Genomic DNA, 16,533 nt, shown 5'->3' with positions numbered 1-16,533 from the left:
ATTACATAAAATTCCCCATGTGAGGACCCTCACTGAAAACAATATGGCGCACAGTCTGGAGAGTGTCTTCACAGATTCAGCCGCCCATTTTTTAATTACCTGCTAGCCCCTCGGTTGCCAGTGGCAGACGCATACTCAAATCTGGGGGTGGATATCGGGTCTCCCACACAGGAGCCGTGGACCCAGGCTGAGGGCAGAGGGCTCGGATGAGCGGGAGAACTAGACCTCACCTGGGCCCTGTGGCCCCCACACCTCCCTGCTGCAGGCCACTCCCCAGACGACAGAAAACCCGCACACCACCTCCATCAGTACACTGGGCTGACTGGTTTCACTGGCGTCAAGTAAGAAAATCCTAGGAAGGAACATCTTGCCCAGCTGGGCTCAAGTACCTCCCCAGTTATCTGTGGTCATGGCGGTTTCCACAGGAGCCTCGGGGGCAAAGAGAAGGGGAGGGTCCCAGGAGAAGGGGCAGGGTTGTGTCGTCAACAGACCGACACATGGCATCTTTAAAAATGTGACTCCATCTCATTTTACCCCGAAAAGGATCCTGTTTATTGGACTCTCGTGAATCTTGCCCTTTCCCTTCCCTTTCCCCTTAGTGTTGTTATATGTTTAGGCATCTCTGTGTGTGCCATTCTTCTCAGTAGTAGCTTCCCTGGTGGCTCAGCTGGTAAAGAATCCGCCTGCAATGCAGGAGACCCCGGTTCAATTCCTGGGTCAGGAAGATCCGCTGGAGAAGGGATAGGCTACCCACTCCAGTATTCTTGAACTTCCCTGGTGGCTCAGATGGTAAAGAATCCACCTGCAATGCAGGAGACCTGGGTTTGATCCCTGGGTTGGGAAGATCCCCAGGAGAAGGTATAGGCTACCCACTCCAGTGTTCCAGCCTGGAGAACTCCATGGACAGAGGAGCCTGGCAGGCTGCAGAATGGGGTTGCAAAGAGACAGACACGACTGAATGATTTTCACTTGTTGGATGTTCTTACTTGTTGACTTCCCTGGTGGCTCAGATGGTAAAGCGTCTGTCTACAATGCGGGAGCCCCGGATTCGATCCCTGGGTTGGGAAGATCCCCTGGAGAAGGAAATGGCAATCCACTCCAGGACTATTTCCTGGAAAATCCCATGGACAGAGGAGCCTGGTAGGCTACAGCCCATGGGGTCGCAAAGAGTCAGACACGACTGCGCGACTTCACTTTGACTTTCACTATTATAATACTGCTGCAGTCTCCACCCTGTCCTTGTATCTGTGCCCCTGATGCAGTTTCTATGGGATCAAGTCTGAGAAGTAGAAGGTGCTGGCTCAAAAATGACTATTATTTCAAATGTCAACTAGTGCCACACACCTCCCCATACACGATCCAGCAACTGTGTGAGCACCTCTGCCTCCTTTGCTGAAACTGGATAACATACATTTTAAAAATTTGGTCAATCTCTAAGCAAAAAAAAAATACCCTTAATATTTTACTTTGTACCTCTTAATTATTAATGACGTTGGAAATCATTTACAGTCATCCCTCGATATCCTCGAGGGATTGGTTCTGGACCTCTGTGGATACCAAAGTTCAAAGATGCTCAAGTCCCTTGTGTAAAACATTGTAATACTTGCATTAGAACCTACACACATCCTCTCATATATTTTAAATCATGTCTAAGTTACTTATATAATACCAAATATAATGTAAAAGCTATGTAAATAATTGTAAATAAAATGTAAATGCTATGTAAATAGTTGCCAGCACATGGCAAATTGAAGTTTTGCTCTTTGGAACTTCCTGGATTTTTTTTCTTTTTTTTCTTTTTTTTTTTCTTTTATTCTCAAAAATTTTACACCTGAGGTTGGCTAAATCCGCAATTGCAGAATTCATAGATAGGGAGTGCTGACTGTAAAGTGCTTAATTTTTTTAATGTCAGAGAAATTATTAGCAGCAGTGGAAGTATCAGATCTATGTGGTGTTTATCTCCGTATGTTATCAGCAACCAAATCAGGAGCAGGTTAATATTTGTTTTAGAGATGCCTGGTTTCCAACACTATCATAACAGCACCTTATAAATAGCTGCAGAAATATCATCTGTCTCCTAACTGTGTCTCTCATTTTGCCTTCCACTGTCAGCTAAGTTTCTGAAAGCAGAAAGTGCTTGAGGACTGTAGTTATCTGCTGGCAGGTTTTACGTACCCGTATAATCTCAGAGGATCCGTTCCAAGACTCACCACGGATTCCTCCAACCCCCATCATAAATGTAATACTATATATATATATATGTATATATACATATATGTATATATGTATGTATATATATATATTTTTTTAATTCCCGGCTGCGCTGAGTCTTTGTTGCTTTGCTCGGGCTTTCTCTAGTTGCAGCAATCAGGAGCTACTTTTCATTGCCTTGCGCGGGCTTCTCATTGCAGTGGCTTCTCTTGTTGCAGAGCACAAGCTCTATGTGTATGGGCTTCAGTATTTGCATCTCACAAGCTCTGAAGCATAGGCTCTGTACTTGGGGCATGCAGAATTAGTTGCTTCATGGCATGTGAGATTTTCCGGGACCAGGGATCAAACCTGTGACTCCTACATTGGCAGGCAGATTCTTATCCACTATGCCAGGAAAGTCCTATAGAACTATATTTATTTTTAAAAGATCCAGGTATGAGTGGTCCGCACAGTTTAAACTTGGTGTTTGAGCATCAGCTCTATTTTTTTTTTTTTTTGGAAAATTTTTCCTGCCTGAACCACTTCTAGAGAATTCTTATAATCATGTGAGAGCATCCGGACCTAGGAAGTTTGGGCTGTGTTGAGTACTTTTACTCCTTTGTGACAAAGAATTGTCAGAAAGGGGGTGGGGCATAGGTGGATACCCAGCACAACACTGAAAGGTTCAAGCAGTTGACAGGCTCAAGTTTCTGCTCAGAGAAGTGGGGCCCAATGTCACCTGGCCTGACCCCCGCCACCCTTCAAATAAATTGTAAATGCTCAGCAGCTAGAAGGCCCCCCGGTGGCACGTGGTGAAAGTGAGATTGTAACTGGGAGCCATGTAAGACATTGAGAAAAACTTTAGGAGGAATCCATCTCTGGTTTTCAAGACAAAAGAAATGTTCTTTTCTGCCAAGACAAGATGAGGAAGCTGGGGAAAAAAGATGGGGTTTTTTTCCCTATAAAGCAAGAGGGGAAGTTGTCTTGAGGACAAGCAGCAGACACAGTGGAGAGGGACAGAAAAGAGGCCATCTGAACTCCACTCTTGTATCCAGTCCCACCGCGATCAGGCAGGCAGGGGGTGGGGGCCCCAGGCCGGCCAGCAAGCGCTCCCCTCGCTGGAGGCCCCCATGCGGGCAGCGAGCGGACGTCCCGCAGGCCACTAATGGACTCGGAACCGAGCCAGCCGAGGGGAGCACAAGCCGAGCATCAGGGAAAGGAGAAGCCCACGCAACCTGGCCTGGCTCCTGGAGAAACCAGAGCAAAACACCGGGCTTTCCTTCATCTGCCCCTCTCCCACCATCCGTCTCACCCTGGAGAGGAGGAGCCCAGCTCCCTCGGACAGTGACGTATCCCCCCTTGACAGCTGTGCTCATCCTGCGGTCCTCCTGCATTCCCAGCCCGAGGGTTAATGGCTGACTTGCCCCCCGCCCGGCAGTGGCAGCCAGCTCTCTGGAGACGGCGCCTTTGTCTAAAGGAGGCTGAGAAAGGGCCGTGGCCTCCCCTCCACCCAGCGCTGTCAGAGCCATATTCCGGGTAGGACCGTGAGAGCACAGAGCAGAACCGTAATGAGCCTCGCCTGATCCGTTGCCCGCTGGGGTGTCCTGGAAGGAGAGGGAAGCCGCCCAGAGGGGCTGCCGGGCTGGGTGCTTATCTGGAATTAAACTTTCCCCTGGAAAAGCATTACAGCCCTGAGCTTTCCACAGGGGTAGAGACTGGAGGGGAGACCTTTTGCCCTTCTTTTCTGTTTCTTTCTCTCACTGGGGAGCACCAGTCCTGCTAAACAGAAAATATGCCAACATACTAACCTTTCAGGGCCTGCAGAATATTTGGAGAACTCTCTAGGTTCTACTGTCCTTTGAGTATTGAAGTAGTTTTTTAAATTTTTACTAAGGTATATTTGATTTATCATGCTGTGTTAATTACTGCTGTAGAGCAGAGTGACTCAGTTATACATACATGTCCATTGTTTTCCACTACTGTTTATCACAGGATATTGAATATAGTCCCCTGGGCTATATAGTAGCACCTTGCTGTTTATCCATCCTATATACACCAGTTTTATATATCTGTATGTATTATGTATAATATATATATAAACCATACAGTTTATCCATTCTGTATACACCAAACGCACAGTGCTTCCCTCTCCCACCCCTCCTCCTTGGCAACCACCAGTCCATTCTCTATGTCCCTGTTTCCATTTCATCAGTTCAATTCAGTCACTCAGTTGTGTCTGACTCTGCGACCCCATGGAAGCCTATCTGTTTCATAGGTGGGTTCATTGGTGTCCCACTTCAGATGCCACATATAAGTGATATGGTATTTGTCTTTCTGATTTGCTTCACTTAGTATGATAATCTCTAGTTGCATCCACATTGCTGCAAATGGCATTATTTTGTACTTTTTGATGGCTAATATTTCATTCTATACACACACACCCCATATCTTCTTTATCCATTCGTCTATTGCTTCCATCTCTTGGCTATTGTAAACAGTACTGCTATGAACATAGGGGTGCGTGTATCTTTGTGAATTATAGTTTTGTCCAGATATATGTCCAAGAATAGGATTGCTGAATCATATGGTAATTCTACTTTTAGGTTTCTGAGGCATCCCCGTACTGTTTTCCACCGTGGCTGCACCAACTTACAGTCCCACCACTTAGGTAGGGGAGTTCCCTTTTCTCCACACACTCACCAGCATTTACTATTTGTAAACTTTTTGATGATGGCCATGCTGACCGGTGTACGTTACCTTCAGTTTGTAGGAAATATCTTTTTTTAAGTGACAGGAATCAGGGGGTACCTCCAGGATGTTCTATGTCTTTTTTTTAATTATGTATTTATTATACATGGTTGCACTGGTTCTTCACTGCTGCGAGTGGGCATTCTCTAGTTGTGGAGAGAGGGGCTGCCCTCCAGTTGCAGCACACGGGCTTCTCCTGGTGGTGGCGTCTCTTGTTACCGAGCACAGGCTCTAGGTTCGTGGGCTTCCGCAGTTGCAGCCCGTGGGCCCCGGCGTTGCGGCAGGGGGGCTTAGCTGCTGTGCGGCATGTGCAGGCCTCCCAGACCAGGAGTGGAAGCTGTGTCCCCTGCGCTGGCAGGAAGCCTCCCGTCTGCTGCACCACCAGGGAAGCCCAAGTGTGTTGCATTTCTAAAAAGGCATTTCAAAGAAGACATGAAAAAAAGCCACCCAGGTACTAGTTTATCTCTGGGTTTTCTGTATATTTAAAATTTTCCAAAGTGACTTTTCATAAAAAGAAGTTGTAAAGTGAACTTCTCGTGGCGAGTCTCAGCTTCATGGGAGAGGATTTTCCTACCTGAAGCCTTCTCCCCACTCACTGGAAAAAAAGTGTTGCTATTTCCCAGCACCGTGCTGTCTAAACATGCCGTGTCTGGGAGGACATCTCCTCCCTCAGTCACGTGGAATGCGCTGTGAACACTGCCACCACTTCAGTTCACTCTAATTTTGCTCACGTGTGGAACCTTAGGCCATAGGCATCTATCCCTCCACACTGTGTTGACAATCCACGCAGGCGAGCTCTGAGTGCTCCTGGGTGGTTCTTTGTGAGGCATGCCTGTCACCGAGCTTTACTGAAGAAGGCTGAGGTGCTGAGGGGGGGACCCTGTCTCCTCAAGACGAGTCACTCTTGGACAGCTGTCATCCACAGACACCCCGCCGGCTCCCCGCGCCCTCTGCTGGCAGTACCGGTTGCTGTTTCACGCTTCCCTTGCTCCGCTTTGCTTATGACGTCGCACCTGAAGCGTTCCAACTGGAGGGCGTTGCTGCTTGTCCCGTCTCATCCTTTGTAAAATACAGCTTGAGAACACAGCATTGATTGATGAATAATTTTTAACCTCCTTCCTGTCTTCTCAGCTTCCACCTTCTCTCCAGAGCTTGTTACAAGAGCCCCCAAAGGGGTTCCCTGTCTCTGACCTTGCCTCCCTGCATCCCACCTCAGTACAGCAGACAAAGGGAGCCTGTTAAAATGTAAGGTGAATCCTGTCACTGCTCTAGTACAGACCCTCCGGGGGCTTCTAAATCCAATTCTGGAGAGAAAACACAACCCTATGAGGCCCTGTGAGACCTGGCATTCTGCCTCACACTCTCTGACCAGCTCTCCCCTCTCACTTCCAATGGACACGTGTAAGTAACCATCAGCACCTCTAACGAGGTGTTGTGTGTTGGTCAGACTGATCTCGCTCCGTCCTGATGGAGTCAGGGGTGGTAGGGGGCCCCAGAGAGTCTGTGGTAATCGGGAGCTTTTATGCTGGCCGGAGTTCTCTGACTTGAAGACTACCAGAGCCCTAGGGAATCCTCTTCCTCATGTGTGTGGACTACCATCCCTTCCACCCTTCCCTCCCTGGAAGCCTCAACTTCTTGATAATGTGTCACAGGCAAGAATGGGACGTTCTTGTCACATCGAGGTTGTGAGATTTCATCTGCTGACTGGGGGCCTGTTAGCCCTGTTGCTGTGAGGTGAGGAGGGCAGGCCTGGGCTCGGAGCAGTGGAACAGCCTGCGGATACCAGTCCCTGCTCCTGGCTCAGCACCTCACAATGGAAATCTTGGGGAGAGGCGACGTCAGCCTAGGCCCAGCTGCACCAGGTTCCAGCCACGAAATGTCTCAGAACCTCCACTTCAAGTTCTGTAACGGCAGAGATGATGATGCCAAGCTGGCCTGTTTGATGACAGCTAAATAGGCCCCTTGCTTGTTTATCTGCCATCTTTCCAAAGCCAGTTCCATGCGGGCTATGTCCAGTGCAGGGGCGTCCAGAGAAACCCCTGTAGGTCTTGAGAGCCAGGCTGCAGTTTTCCTGTGCTGCTCACCCTGCCGTGGGACTCTGGAACCCACAGAAACATGCCTGTCCCATTCCCGGGGCTCGGGCCTAGGTGCTCCTTAGGACAGCCAGCCCCTGCTTAGCATTCCCACAGTGTGGGTGGCCAAGGGCCCCTCAGACCAGCCTGTGTCCCTGTGAAGGATTTATATTCATCCATGATGGGGGAGGAACGGCCGCGGAGGCCTGGGGGCGCCCTGCTTTCCGAGCTGTGGCAATACTACGCACAGAAGGTGCCCCCACTGCCCTTCTTTCCCACAGAAGGTGCCCCCACTGCCCTTCTTTCCGGCTCCCGCCCCCTGGGGCGCCGTCAGCGGCCTGGGGCGTGTGTATGCACAGTGCGTGTGCACGCACACACACAGTCTGCAGGTCATACTACAGATACTTTGTTCTTCACCTCGCTCTGTTCCTTTACCGTATCCCTTTTGTTAAGTCTTGTCTAAAAGCACCCTATTTTGTTTCATTTTTAATTTAAACTTTTTATTTTTTATTGGGGTATAGCTGATTAATATTATGATAGTTTCAGGTGAACAGCGAAAGGACTCAGTCATACATATGTGTGCATCTATTCTCCCCCAAACTGCCGTCCCTTCCAGGCTGCCAATAACATTGAGCAGAGTTCCCTGTGCTATACAGGAGGTCCTTGTTGGTTATCCATTTTTAATATAGCAGTGTGTACAACTATTCTTATGACATATTTTTCATCCTGTTTCCTCAAACTCTCTCCACCATTGTCATAATTATTTCCATAATGTCTACGTAATTTTCTTCTTTTTGATATATACTGTAATTCACTAAACCTTATATTCCACGAAACATCTTTGTATGTGTGTATCTTTCTGCTTCTGTGGAATTATTTCCTTAGAATTCATTTCTAGAGTCCACATATTGTCTTAAAGGGTGTAGACATTTCCGATATTCTTCACATCGTTTCTTTCCCAAAAGGTGGTATCGATGTCCAGTGCTAGGAAGAATGCTTTTTGGTGTTGATGTTTTGGCATACCAGCCAGGTGCTATTGGGAGAGGAGGGTATGGAGAAGAATGAGGAGGAAAAGAGCTGTTAGCAGTCACTGGAGATGCAGTGAGGTGGTTTGTTTTGTCTTCTCAGCACGACCAGCTCCACAGCCAGCAGCTGTGACACAGAGTTCACTAAAGAAGACGAGCAAAGGCTGAAGGACTATATCCAGCAGCTCAGGAACGACAGGGCAGCGGTCAAGCTGACCATGCTGGAGCTGGAGAGCATCCACATCGACCCTCTCAGCTACGACGTCAAGCCCCGGGGAGACAACCAGCGACTAGACCTGGAAAACGCGGTGCTGATGCAGGAGCTCATGGCCATGAAGGTATCCGTGGCGGGGGGCGGGGAGGCCTTTTCTCAAACCCTCATCCCCTGCACTCCACTATCATCAGGAGGAAACATAAAAAGGCCCCTCGAAAGCTGGTCAGCCATCCGTGTTCAGTTGCCTCTCCACAGGAGGACAGCCAGAACCTCGTGTGTAGACAGGAGTGGTTTCAGTATGTCCGGGGTCCCTTGAGCTGGAAGTGCTCCTAGAGAGGTGCCCTGAGCTCTAGAGAAGCCTCAGGGGATCCCAGGCCAGAATGGAGCACCTCATCCCCAGGAGAAGCCAGAAGAGGCCTCTGCGGGGTGAAACAGCCTCTGATCGGTCTCCAGAATGCTTGCAGGTGCTTCCCGGGTGGATGCTGATGTTAAGGTGAGGCGGGGAGAACAGGGAGAGGCCAGGGCAGCGTTTGGACAGGAGCCCTGGTTTCCTGACCTGCTTGTCCATTTGGTGCTGTGTGGGGCACCAACAGCCACCTTCCCCATCACACCCCAGGCGCCAGTTCGCCCTCGGTGGAGTTCTTGTCTTCTGGGTGGTCCTGGGTCGTCCTGGGTAGAGATATCCCTGTAGATACTTGTGGCCTTAGACCTGCTCGGACCTGCAGGTTTCAGAGGTTTAGGACTGGTCTTTGTTATATTCTTGGCTGAGAGTTCCTGTTGTTCATTTATGCATCCTTCAGGTTTGTCATCTGATTCCTCAAAGGAGGCTTTTCTTTGCTTTTCCCACCCAAAACCTGAGTGAGGACACACGTGGCCTGGCCGCCCCTCCAGGAGTCAGCCTTCAAGTCTCCTCTGCGAGCTAGTGCTCCCGTCGGGCTCCCCGGCCCGGCTGCCCGCCCCGCCCTTGTGCAGGTGCTGAAAGCCCAGGTCCTGGGCCCCCTCCCCACCCGAGGCCTCAGGGACCGGCACTGTGACTGCCTCATCTTTCCTCTTGGGCAGAACGCCCGCTTCATCTCTGGCACCCACGCATTCATCTCTCCTTCTCTCAAGCTTGTGTCTGTGTGTTGTTCTGGGCGTGACTGTCCACATTAGCTCAGGAAACAGTGTTGCCAGCACCTTAAGAATCCTGTTTCTAGTGGCAAAAGATGAGACGGTTCAGTGTGTGGAAACACCTTTCATCCTGGTTTTATGTCATCGTCAGGAAAGGTTTGCATCGTCTTTTGAGCAGTTGCTCGGCACATTGCCTTCTCCATGGCTAATACTGTCCCTGAGTATAACTAGCCGTGCTGGGTGCCCTCCAGGTGTTTCCCCACACTGGAGCTGAGACCATCTCCTCCCGGGTCTGGCTTACCCAAGACAGCACAGCAGGCCTGTGGCTTGTTAGCTCAGAAGAGGGTCACTTCAGGGGTGACCGCAGTCAGTGAGTGACTTGGTGAATCCCTCCTGAGGGATTCAGTGTATGAAGTGACTCAGCGTATGAAGAATCCTTTTAAGTAGGATCACAGAAAGACCTGGGGAGACTGACCAGGTGTTCATGGGGTGGGGGACTGTAGCTTGGTGCTTACCTGGCCTCTGAGCTGGATGTCGTGGGTTCAAACTCAGGCTCCATAATTTACGCAGTATGGGGGCTGAAAAGAGATTGTGGGCTCTGCTCACCTCAGTGTCCCATCCATGAATGGAGATATTCATAGTACCTAGCTCAGGGTGAGAGGACTTAATGAGCTGCTTAGTATAACCATTTAAAGCGGGGTTACATGCTCAGTAAATGCGAGTGCTTCTCACTGTCCAGGAGAGCACTGTCCCATTTTGGGGTCACTTCTTACTCTTCACAGCAAACTCTCCTTTGACTTTTCCAAGGTACTTCAAGAAGTGACCTGATGAATAGTCACCTGAGGAGGGCTCTGCTTCCATGGATTTTCTTTGGGCCCTGAAGCTGATAGGACCTGGGGCCAGTGTCACTGCTGTGGGTGCTTCTGAGCTGCCCAGCATGGCTGCAGGACCCAACTGCCATGAGGGTGATGATATTCATGGTTGGTGTCATGGAAAATGGGAAAGGAAACGGAATTTAGAAGGGACCTAGTCAGAGGCTTCAACCTCTTTGATGCGGGTTAGCCTCTGCCTGCCAGAAAACTGGCCTCCAGCAAGGCGAGTATGACCACTGGGGAAGAGGAGGTGGAATCTCCTGGTTGTTCGAAAGGTGCTCCTTAGTGTGAGCCAAAGCCTGCAGGCCTGTCCCTTCTACCTGTTGGTCTCGGTTCTGGTGCACAGTGGCAAGCCCGTGGCGTGGTGCGGGAGTGTGGAGATAGCCGTCCAGTCTCCCCTGGGGCTTGGCCCCCCCACAACAGCTGCCAAGTGACGCCTCCCGCGGGGCCTCGCGGGGCGGTCAGCGGCCCTGCTGTCACCCCACCAGCCCCTCATACGCTCTGTGCCCCACAGGAGGAGATGGCCGAGCTGAAGGCCCAGCTCTACCTCCTGGAGAAGGAGAAGAAAGCCCTGGAGCTGAAGCTGAGCACACGAGAAGCCCAGGAGCAGGCCTACCTGGTCCACATCGAGCACCTCAAGTCTGAGGTGGAGGAGCAGAAGGAGCAGCGCACGCGGTCCCTCAGCTCCACCAGCAGCGGAGGCAAGGACGCGGCCGGCAAGGTAGGGCGGCCCGGGCTCAGCCTCCCCTCCTGCAGAGCCACACTCACTGCCCTCAGCTTCCTTATCTCCAGAGGAACTGCAGCCATTCTAGAGATCTGAAAGACAGGGATGTTTTGAGTGCAAAGAAACCAAGTCCACATTTTTTCAAACCTCACTTTATAAAGCAGGTAAAGCATCTCATAGATCACGGTCTCATCTGGGCAGTGGCCTGTGCAGTGGTCCAGGAGGCCAGTACTCACCCCACCTCCTCCTCTTGGCCCGTGTGATCATCGGTGTTGATCACGTGGTACTGATCGCCACACGTGTCATCTCCCCTGAGTCTCATGACTCTCGGGAAGCAAGAGTTATCCCCATTTACATGAGAAAAATGAGGTTTAAAAGATGGGGGTGTGGTCTCACAGCTGGTAAATGGCAGAATCAGGATTTAACTCCAGTCTGGCCGACTCTGGTCCTCTTCCTCTCATGTGTTTCCTCCTCAGCTTCCTTCAGGTGGAAGGCAGGAGGTGGCCTGAGGCAGAGGAGGAGGAAGGCGAGCCCTGAGTTACCCCGAGGAGCACAGAGTGTGGGCTGCCAGTGGCATCATCTTGCAAACTCACACTTTCATTAGCCCTCAAGTCTTTTTTTCTAGAATTCAAGCTCATTCCATCATCCTCTATCGCAGAATAATTCCAAACACTGCCTTGGAGAAAAAAAAATAGTCTAGACCCTAAAGAAAGACATCCTTCGCTGCAGGGTCCTGGAATTGCGTGCATGCAGATTTCTGTTCCTGATGAACGCCAGCTTCTTCTGACCCATTGTCTCTGGCCCAGGACTGCGGGTGTGCAGTGACTTGCTGCTCTGTGAGTGGCCCCTCACGGCCCAGGCGCAGGGGCGTCTTCACTAGAGAAGTGTCCCTAAGAAGAAAGCCCCTTGCCGATGCTGTGTGGCAGAGAATGGTTCCCCTAGACAGCTAAGAACTGTGCTGCCTGCTCCAGAGACCATAGCTGCCCTCTGCCCACTCTCACCTACAAGGTGCCAAGGGAGCTGGGGTTGCAGCACCCAGTGGGGCTGCTCTCCCAAGGCCCTGCTGCTTCTCAGTCATCCATTCCTGTGATGGATGTGATGTGGTCCAGGCAAGATGCTGGAGATAGTTCCAGGATTTTAGCTTCCAGTGTGGGACACCAGTGGGCAAATAGATGATCACAACAGAGGACACAACATCCAGAGTGCAAAGATCAATGCCCAGTGCGAGGGGAGGCCACAGGCCAGACCCGCGATCCAGATTTGGAGGTTAGGGGCAGGTTTCCTGAACACAGACCCAGTAGAGAGTGGGTGCGAGCCCGATAAAGAGGCCAGGAAGGACGTGGAAGTCTGCCCTGGACCGATGGAGCAGCACAAGCCAAGCCCAGGGGGAGGAGGGGTTGATGTGTTGGCTGGAGAGACCTACCTGCTGTGCCGTCCTGGCACGGGGAGGGATCGCAGAGGGCCTCTTGCAGGGAGTGACGTGACACAGTCTGAGCTTGGGAAAGGTCACCATGGGGTGCGCCCTGAGACCACATGCCAGTGCCTGAGGGCTCTGACCATGGGGTGGGCAGCAGTGCTTCTTCACACGGGAGAATCTGGGGCTCACAGACACGGCTTGTCCATTCTGTGGCAACGGCTTCAGAATCTACGCACAGCCCTTTGAGTTTGTGAGCCGTCACTCTGGGACAGAGCTCCTGTGTTTGCGTATGTACTCTTAGGGTGGGGTGGAAGTGGACTTACCGAGCTCTTGCCAGGAGGCCCATGACCTGAGCATTTTCCCCTGGTTCTTAGTATTTATTTTGACTGGGAGAAGCACTGTATTCTGTGGAATGGCTCCAGAAAACAGAAATCTCTTTGACGTAGAACACCAGATGATTTATTTTTATTTTTTTACATTAGAGTACAGAGCTTTTATAAAAGTACCCTGTGTTGTTCAGGTAATGAAATTAGAGTAAGCTGATTATTTTGTCTTTCAAAAATTAGACTCATTTACTCTATCAATAATATCTCCCTTCTGGGCTATTCATTTGGTCTTATCTGTTGGTAGATGAAGCAAGCAGTCTGGAGCAGAGGCTGGAGCCAGATAGTCAATATTTTAGGATTTTGGGGTCATACAGATTCTGCCGCACCTATGTAACTCTACCATTGCAAAATTGTCTCTTCCTTACTGCGAAGGAAGAGACAATACAGACACAGAGGCACATGGCTAGGTTCTAACAATGCTTTATTTATAGACACTGAAATTTGAATTTCATGATTCCTACATATCATAAAATAGTCCTTTGATTTCTTTCCCTTGATTTTAAAAATAGAAGCATAATTCTTACTCTGTGGGCCTTAATAAAAACAGGTGGCCAGCCAGACTGGAGTTTAGAACACCTATTCTTGCTTCGAGGTAGGGAGGTGGCTGGGTGTCATGCTTGGTTTAAAACTTGCCTTCAGCCAACAGGCTGGGTCCCACATCTTGACCAAATCACATTAGGTTTTTTCAGTTCTTGTCTGTGTGCAGCAGAGATTACTAGACACGCTCGGTGAGCAGCACTGGGTAAAACAAAGCTGGCCCTGTCTTTAAGAAGACACGTCAGCCCCGCAGGGGAGTCGATGTACTCACAGAGGGTGTTGGACTCTGGAGAGATTGCAGAGCTGGTCAGTGGCGGCTCGGGGCTGCAAGACACCAGGTGGAGCGGAGGGAAGAGAGCAGAGCTGGGGGCTGGAGGAGGGCTCAGACGCGGTGCTGTCCTCCCGAGCCCCGGGGGGTGTGGCGCATCTATGCGGGCAGGCGGAGGCCCCCCCCCCCGCCTCCTGTCACCTGGGCTTCCAGCCCTGGGCCCCTGACCCCTTGGAGTGCTCACCCATTGAGATGCAGCCTTCTGTCTACATTCTGTCTCGAGTAACAGGTCACAAGCTTTTTCTTCTGGAGCCTGGGTTGTAGTAAATCCTCAGGAAGTATCTGCTGAACACATTATTAGATGAGCACTGTCCCCCTCTGCTTATTCCACAGCAGAGCAACTGCTCTCCATCTGTATGCAGACAGCGGCCGCTTAAATGGGCACAGTCACGGTGTTATGAATGGACTGTGCTCCATGCCGGATTTAGGCCTTCTCTAAAGGCTCTTACGTGTCCTTATCTGTAAAACAGGAGGAGTTGGGTTAGGTGATGTCAAAGTTCCTGTCTCATGCCAAGATGCACTTCCATTTTCCTCCCCTTCTCCCAGGTTTTCTAGATGATTACCTGGACCCAGTGAAGCCCCTCAATCCAGAGGAGACTGGATTTCTCCCCGGAGGGTGTGGGATGGGGGCAGGGACCACACAAACATGTGTTTCCCACGTGTCTTTCCTGAGTGACAGGAGCGCTGACCTGAGTGGGCATCCTGGTTCCGCGGAGTCCTCGCAGTGACTCAGGACAGCATCACTTCCCTGTGCGTTGGGTCCTCCTTGGCCAGGAGGGGATACTGACAGTGTCTGCTGCAGAGGGCCGTCATGGTGGTCAGACAAGGGAACTCGTGTGTGTAACCTGGGCGCCCGCGAGTGCTCGGGACGTGGGGCAGCCTAGGTGCGCTGCAGGCGCTCGGCTGGGGCGCCCTGCAGCTCTGCTCACCTCCCGCTCTGCCGTTGGCGCCCTCAGCTCAGCCGCATGCCTGACCCGGTGCTTTGCGTCCTCAGGAGTGTCCAGACGCCGCCTCCCCTGCCCTGTCCCTGGCCGAACTGCGGACGGCGTGCGGTGACAGCGAGCTGGCCACAGAGTTTGCGAACGCCATCCGTCGGTAAGCACACTCAGCCCGCCACCCGGAGGGGCAGTTTCTTCCAGTGGTGACAGTGTACGCCAGGGATGACGGTGTATGCAGGGATGACAGTGTAGGCCAGGGGTGACAGTGTACGCGAGTGGTGACGGTGTACACCAGGGGTGACGGTGTATGCAGGGGTGACAGTGTAGGCCAGGGGTGATGGTGTACGCCAGGGTGATGGTGTATGCAGGGGTGACATTGTAGGCCAGGGGTGATGGTGTACGCCAGGGGTGACGGTATACACCAGGGGTGATGGTGTACACTGGGGTGACGGTGTATGCAGGGGTGATGGTGTATGCAGGGGTGACGGTGTACGCCAGGGGTGACGGTGTATGCAGGGGTGACATTGTAGGCCAGGGGTGATGGTGTATGCCAGGGGTGACGGTATATACCAGGGGTGATGGTGTACACTGGGGTGACGGTGTATGCAGGGGTGATGGTGTATGCAGGGATGACTGTGTACGCCAGGGGTGACGGTGTATGCAGGGGTGACAGTGTACACCAGGGGTGACGGCGTAGGCCAGGGGTGACGGCGTAGGCCAGGGGTGACGGTGTACGCCAGGGGTGACGGCTGGGGTCGGTTCTCCCAGCTGCTGACGCCACTCGCCGGGAGTATCACAGCTGCCTGGGAGAGAGGAGGCCCGTACCGCCTCCTTGTACAGGCCTGCAGGCCAGAAAGGTGAGTGCAAGAGGAAAGCATATACAGTGATCCCACCTGCAGATGGAAAAAGGTCTGCTTCTTCACCTTTCTGCTGTGGTATGGCACTGGCTAGACTCTCAGGACTGTGTTAAAAGGTGACAGTCAAAACAGGTGTCTTTTGGTATCGCTGGGATGGAATATTGCAGGTAAATTCTGTTGGCTCTTTAGGGAACTTTTAACAGTTTCTTTGGCTGCTTTATATACATAGCATATTCCTCAAATATAAAGATAATTAAGTTGACTGAAGAGAAAACAAACAGATGTCTTTACCTTGTTTCCACCTTCAGTGAGAATGCCTACCTCACCATCTCGGTCTCTTTCCACTCAAACAGCCTCAGTTTATTTACCTCCGGGCATTTTCCTCTATTGTGGCTGTTTCTCTGCCCTTCTAGATCTGTCTTCCATATCCTGATTTTTCATCCTCTCCCCACCCTTTTGCACTCGGTTCTAGAGCAAGGCTGTCCAGCAGAAAAGTAATGCAAATCACACTGTAATGTTAAATGTTCTAGGATCCATGTTTTTTTTAAAAAGAAACAGATATAGTCCACCTTAATAACGGATTGTATTTCACTCAGTGCATCCAAAATATTTCAAAATATAAATCCATATCTCTAAAAGATATTTTCTTCTAATTTTTCTAATCCTTTTTTATTAAATTTTCTTCTAAATTTTTTTTTTTTACTAAATTTTCAAAATCTACTGTGAATTTAGTACATTTATACTTATTATACTCTGATGTTGGGGGGGATTGGGGGCAGGAAGACAATGAGACGACAGAGGATGAGACGGCTGGATGGCATCACTGACTCGATGGACATGAGTCTGGGTGAACTCTGGGAGTTGGTGATGGACAGGGAGGCCTGATGTGCTGCGATTCATGGGGTCGCAAAGAGTCGGACACAACTGAGCAACTGAACTGAACTGAGGAGGTTCTTAAGGTCTACTTTCCAACCCACTCCAGTCTTCTTACCTGGAGAATCCCTATGGACAGAGGAGCCTGGCGGGCTACAGTCCACAGGGTCACAAGAGCTAGACATGACAGAAACTAAACAACAACAAATGTATTCCCTAGCTGGAGCCACCATGGTGTTTGA

At 50.8% G+C, this 16,533-nt stretch overlaps 1 protein-coding gene across 4 annotated transcripts in view; it reads left to right on the top strand.

The window, feature by feature from the left end:
- Positions 1-16,533, top strand: part of MCC (MCC regulator of Wnt signaling pathway) — a 424,575-nt gene that overhangs the window by 387,506 nt on the left and 20,536 nt on the right. For all 4 annotated transcript variants that reach the window (XM_086323343.1, XM_086323344.1, XM_086323345.1 and 1 more), the window contains 3 exons: positions 8,139-8,373; positions 10,746-10,952; positions 14,618-14,718. In XM_086323343.1, the coding sequence (XP_086179469.1) occupies positions 8,139-8,373; positions 10,746-10,952; positions 14,618-14,718 (543 nt within the window). The remainder of the gene's footprint in view (positions 1-8,138; positions 8,374-10,745; positions 10,953-14,617; positions 14,719-16,533) is intronic.

The sequence above is a fragment of the Bos grunniens genome, chromosome 10 (genome assembly GCF_055505025.1).
Source record: "Bos grunniens cultivar Pamir isolate PY7600 chromosome 10, Bosgru_T2T1.0, whole genome shotgun sequence".
Lineage (NCBI taxonomy): Eukaryota > Metazoa > Chordata > Mammalia > Artiodactyla > Bovidae > Bos > Bos grunniens.
Note: the sequence above shows the minus strand (reverse complement) of the source record. Positions and strands in the feature narration are given on the sequence as shown.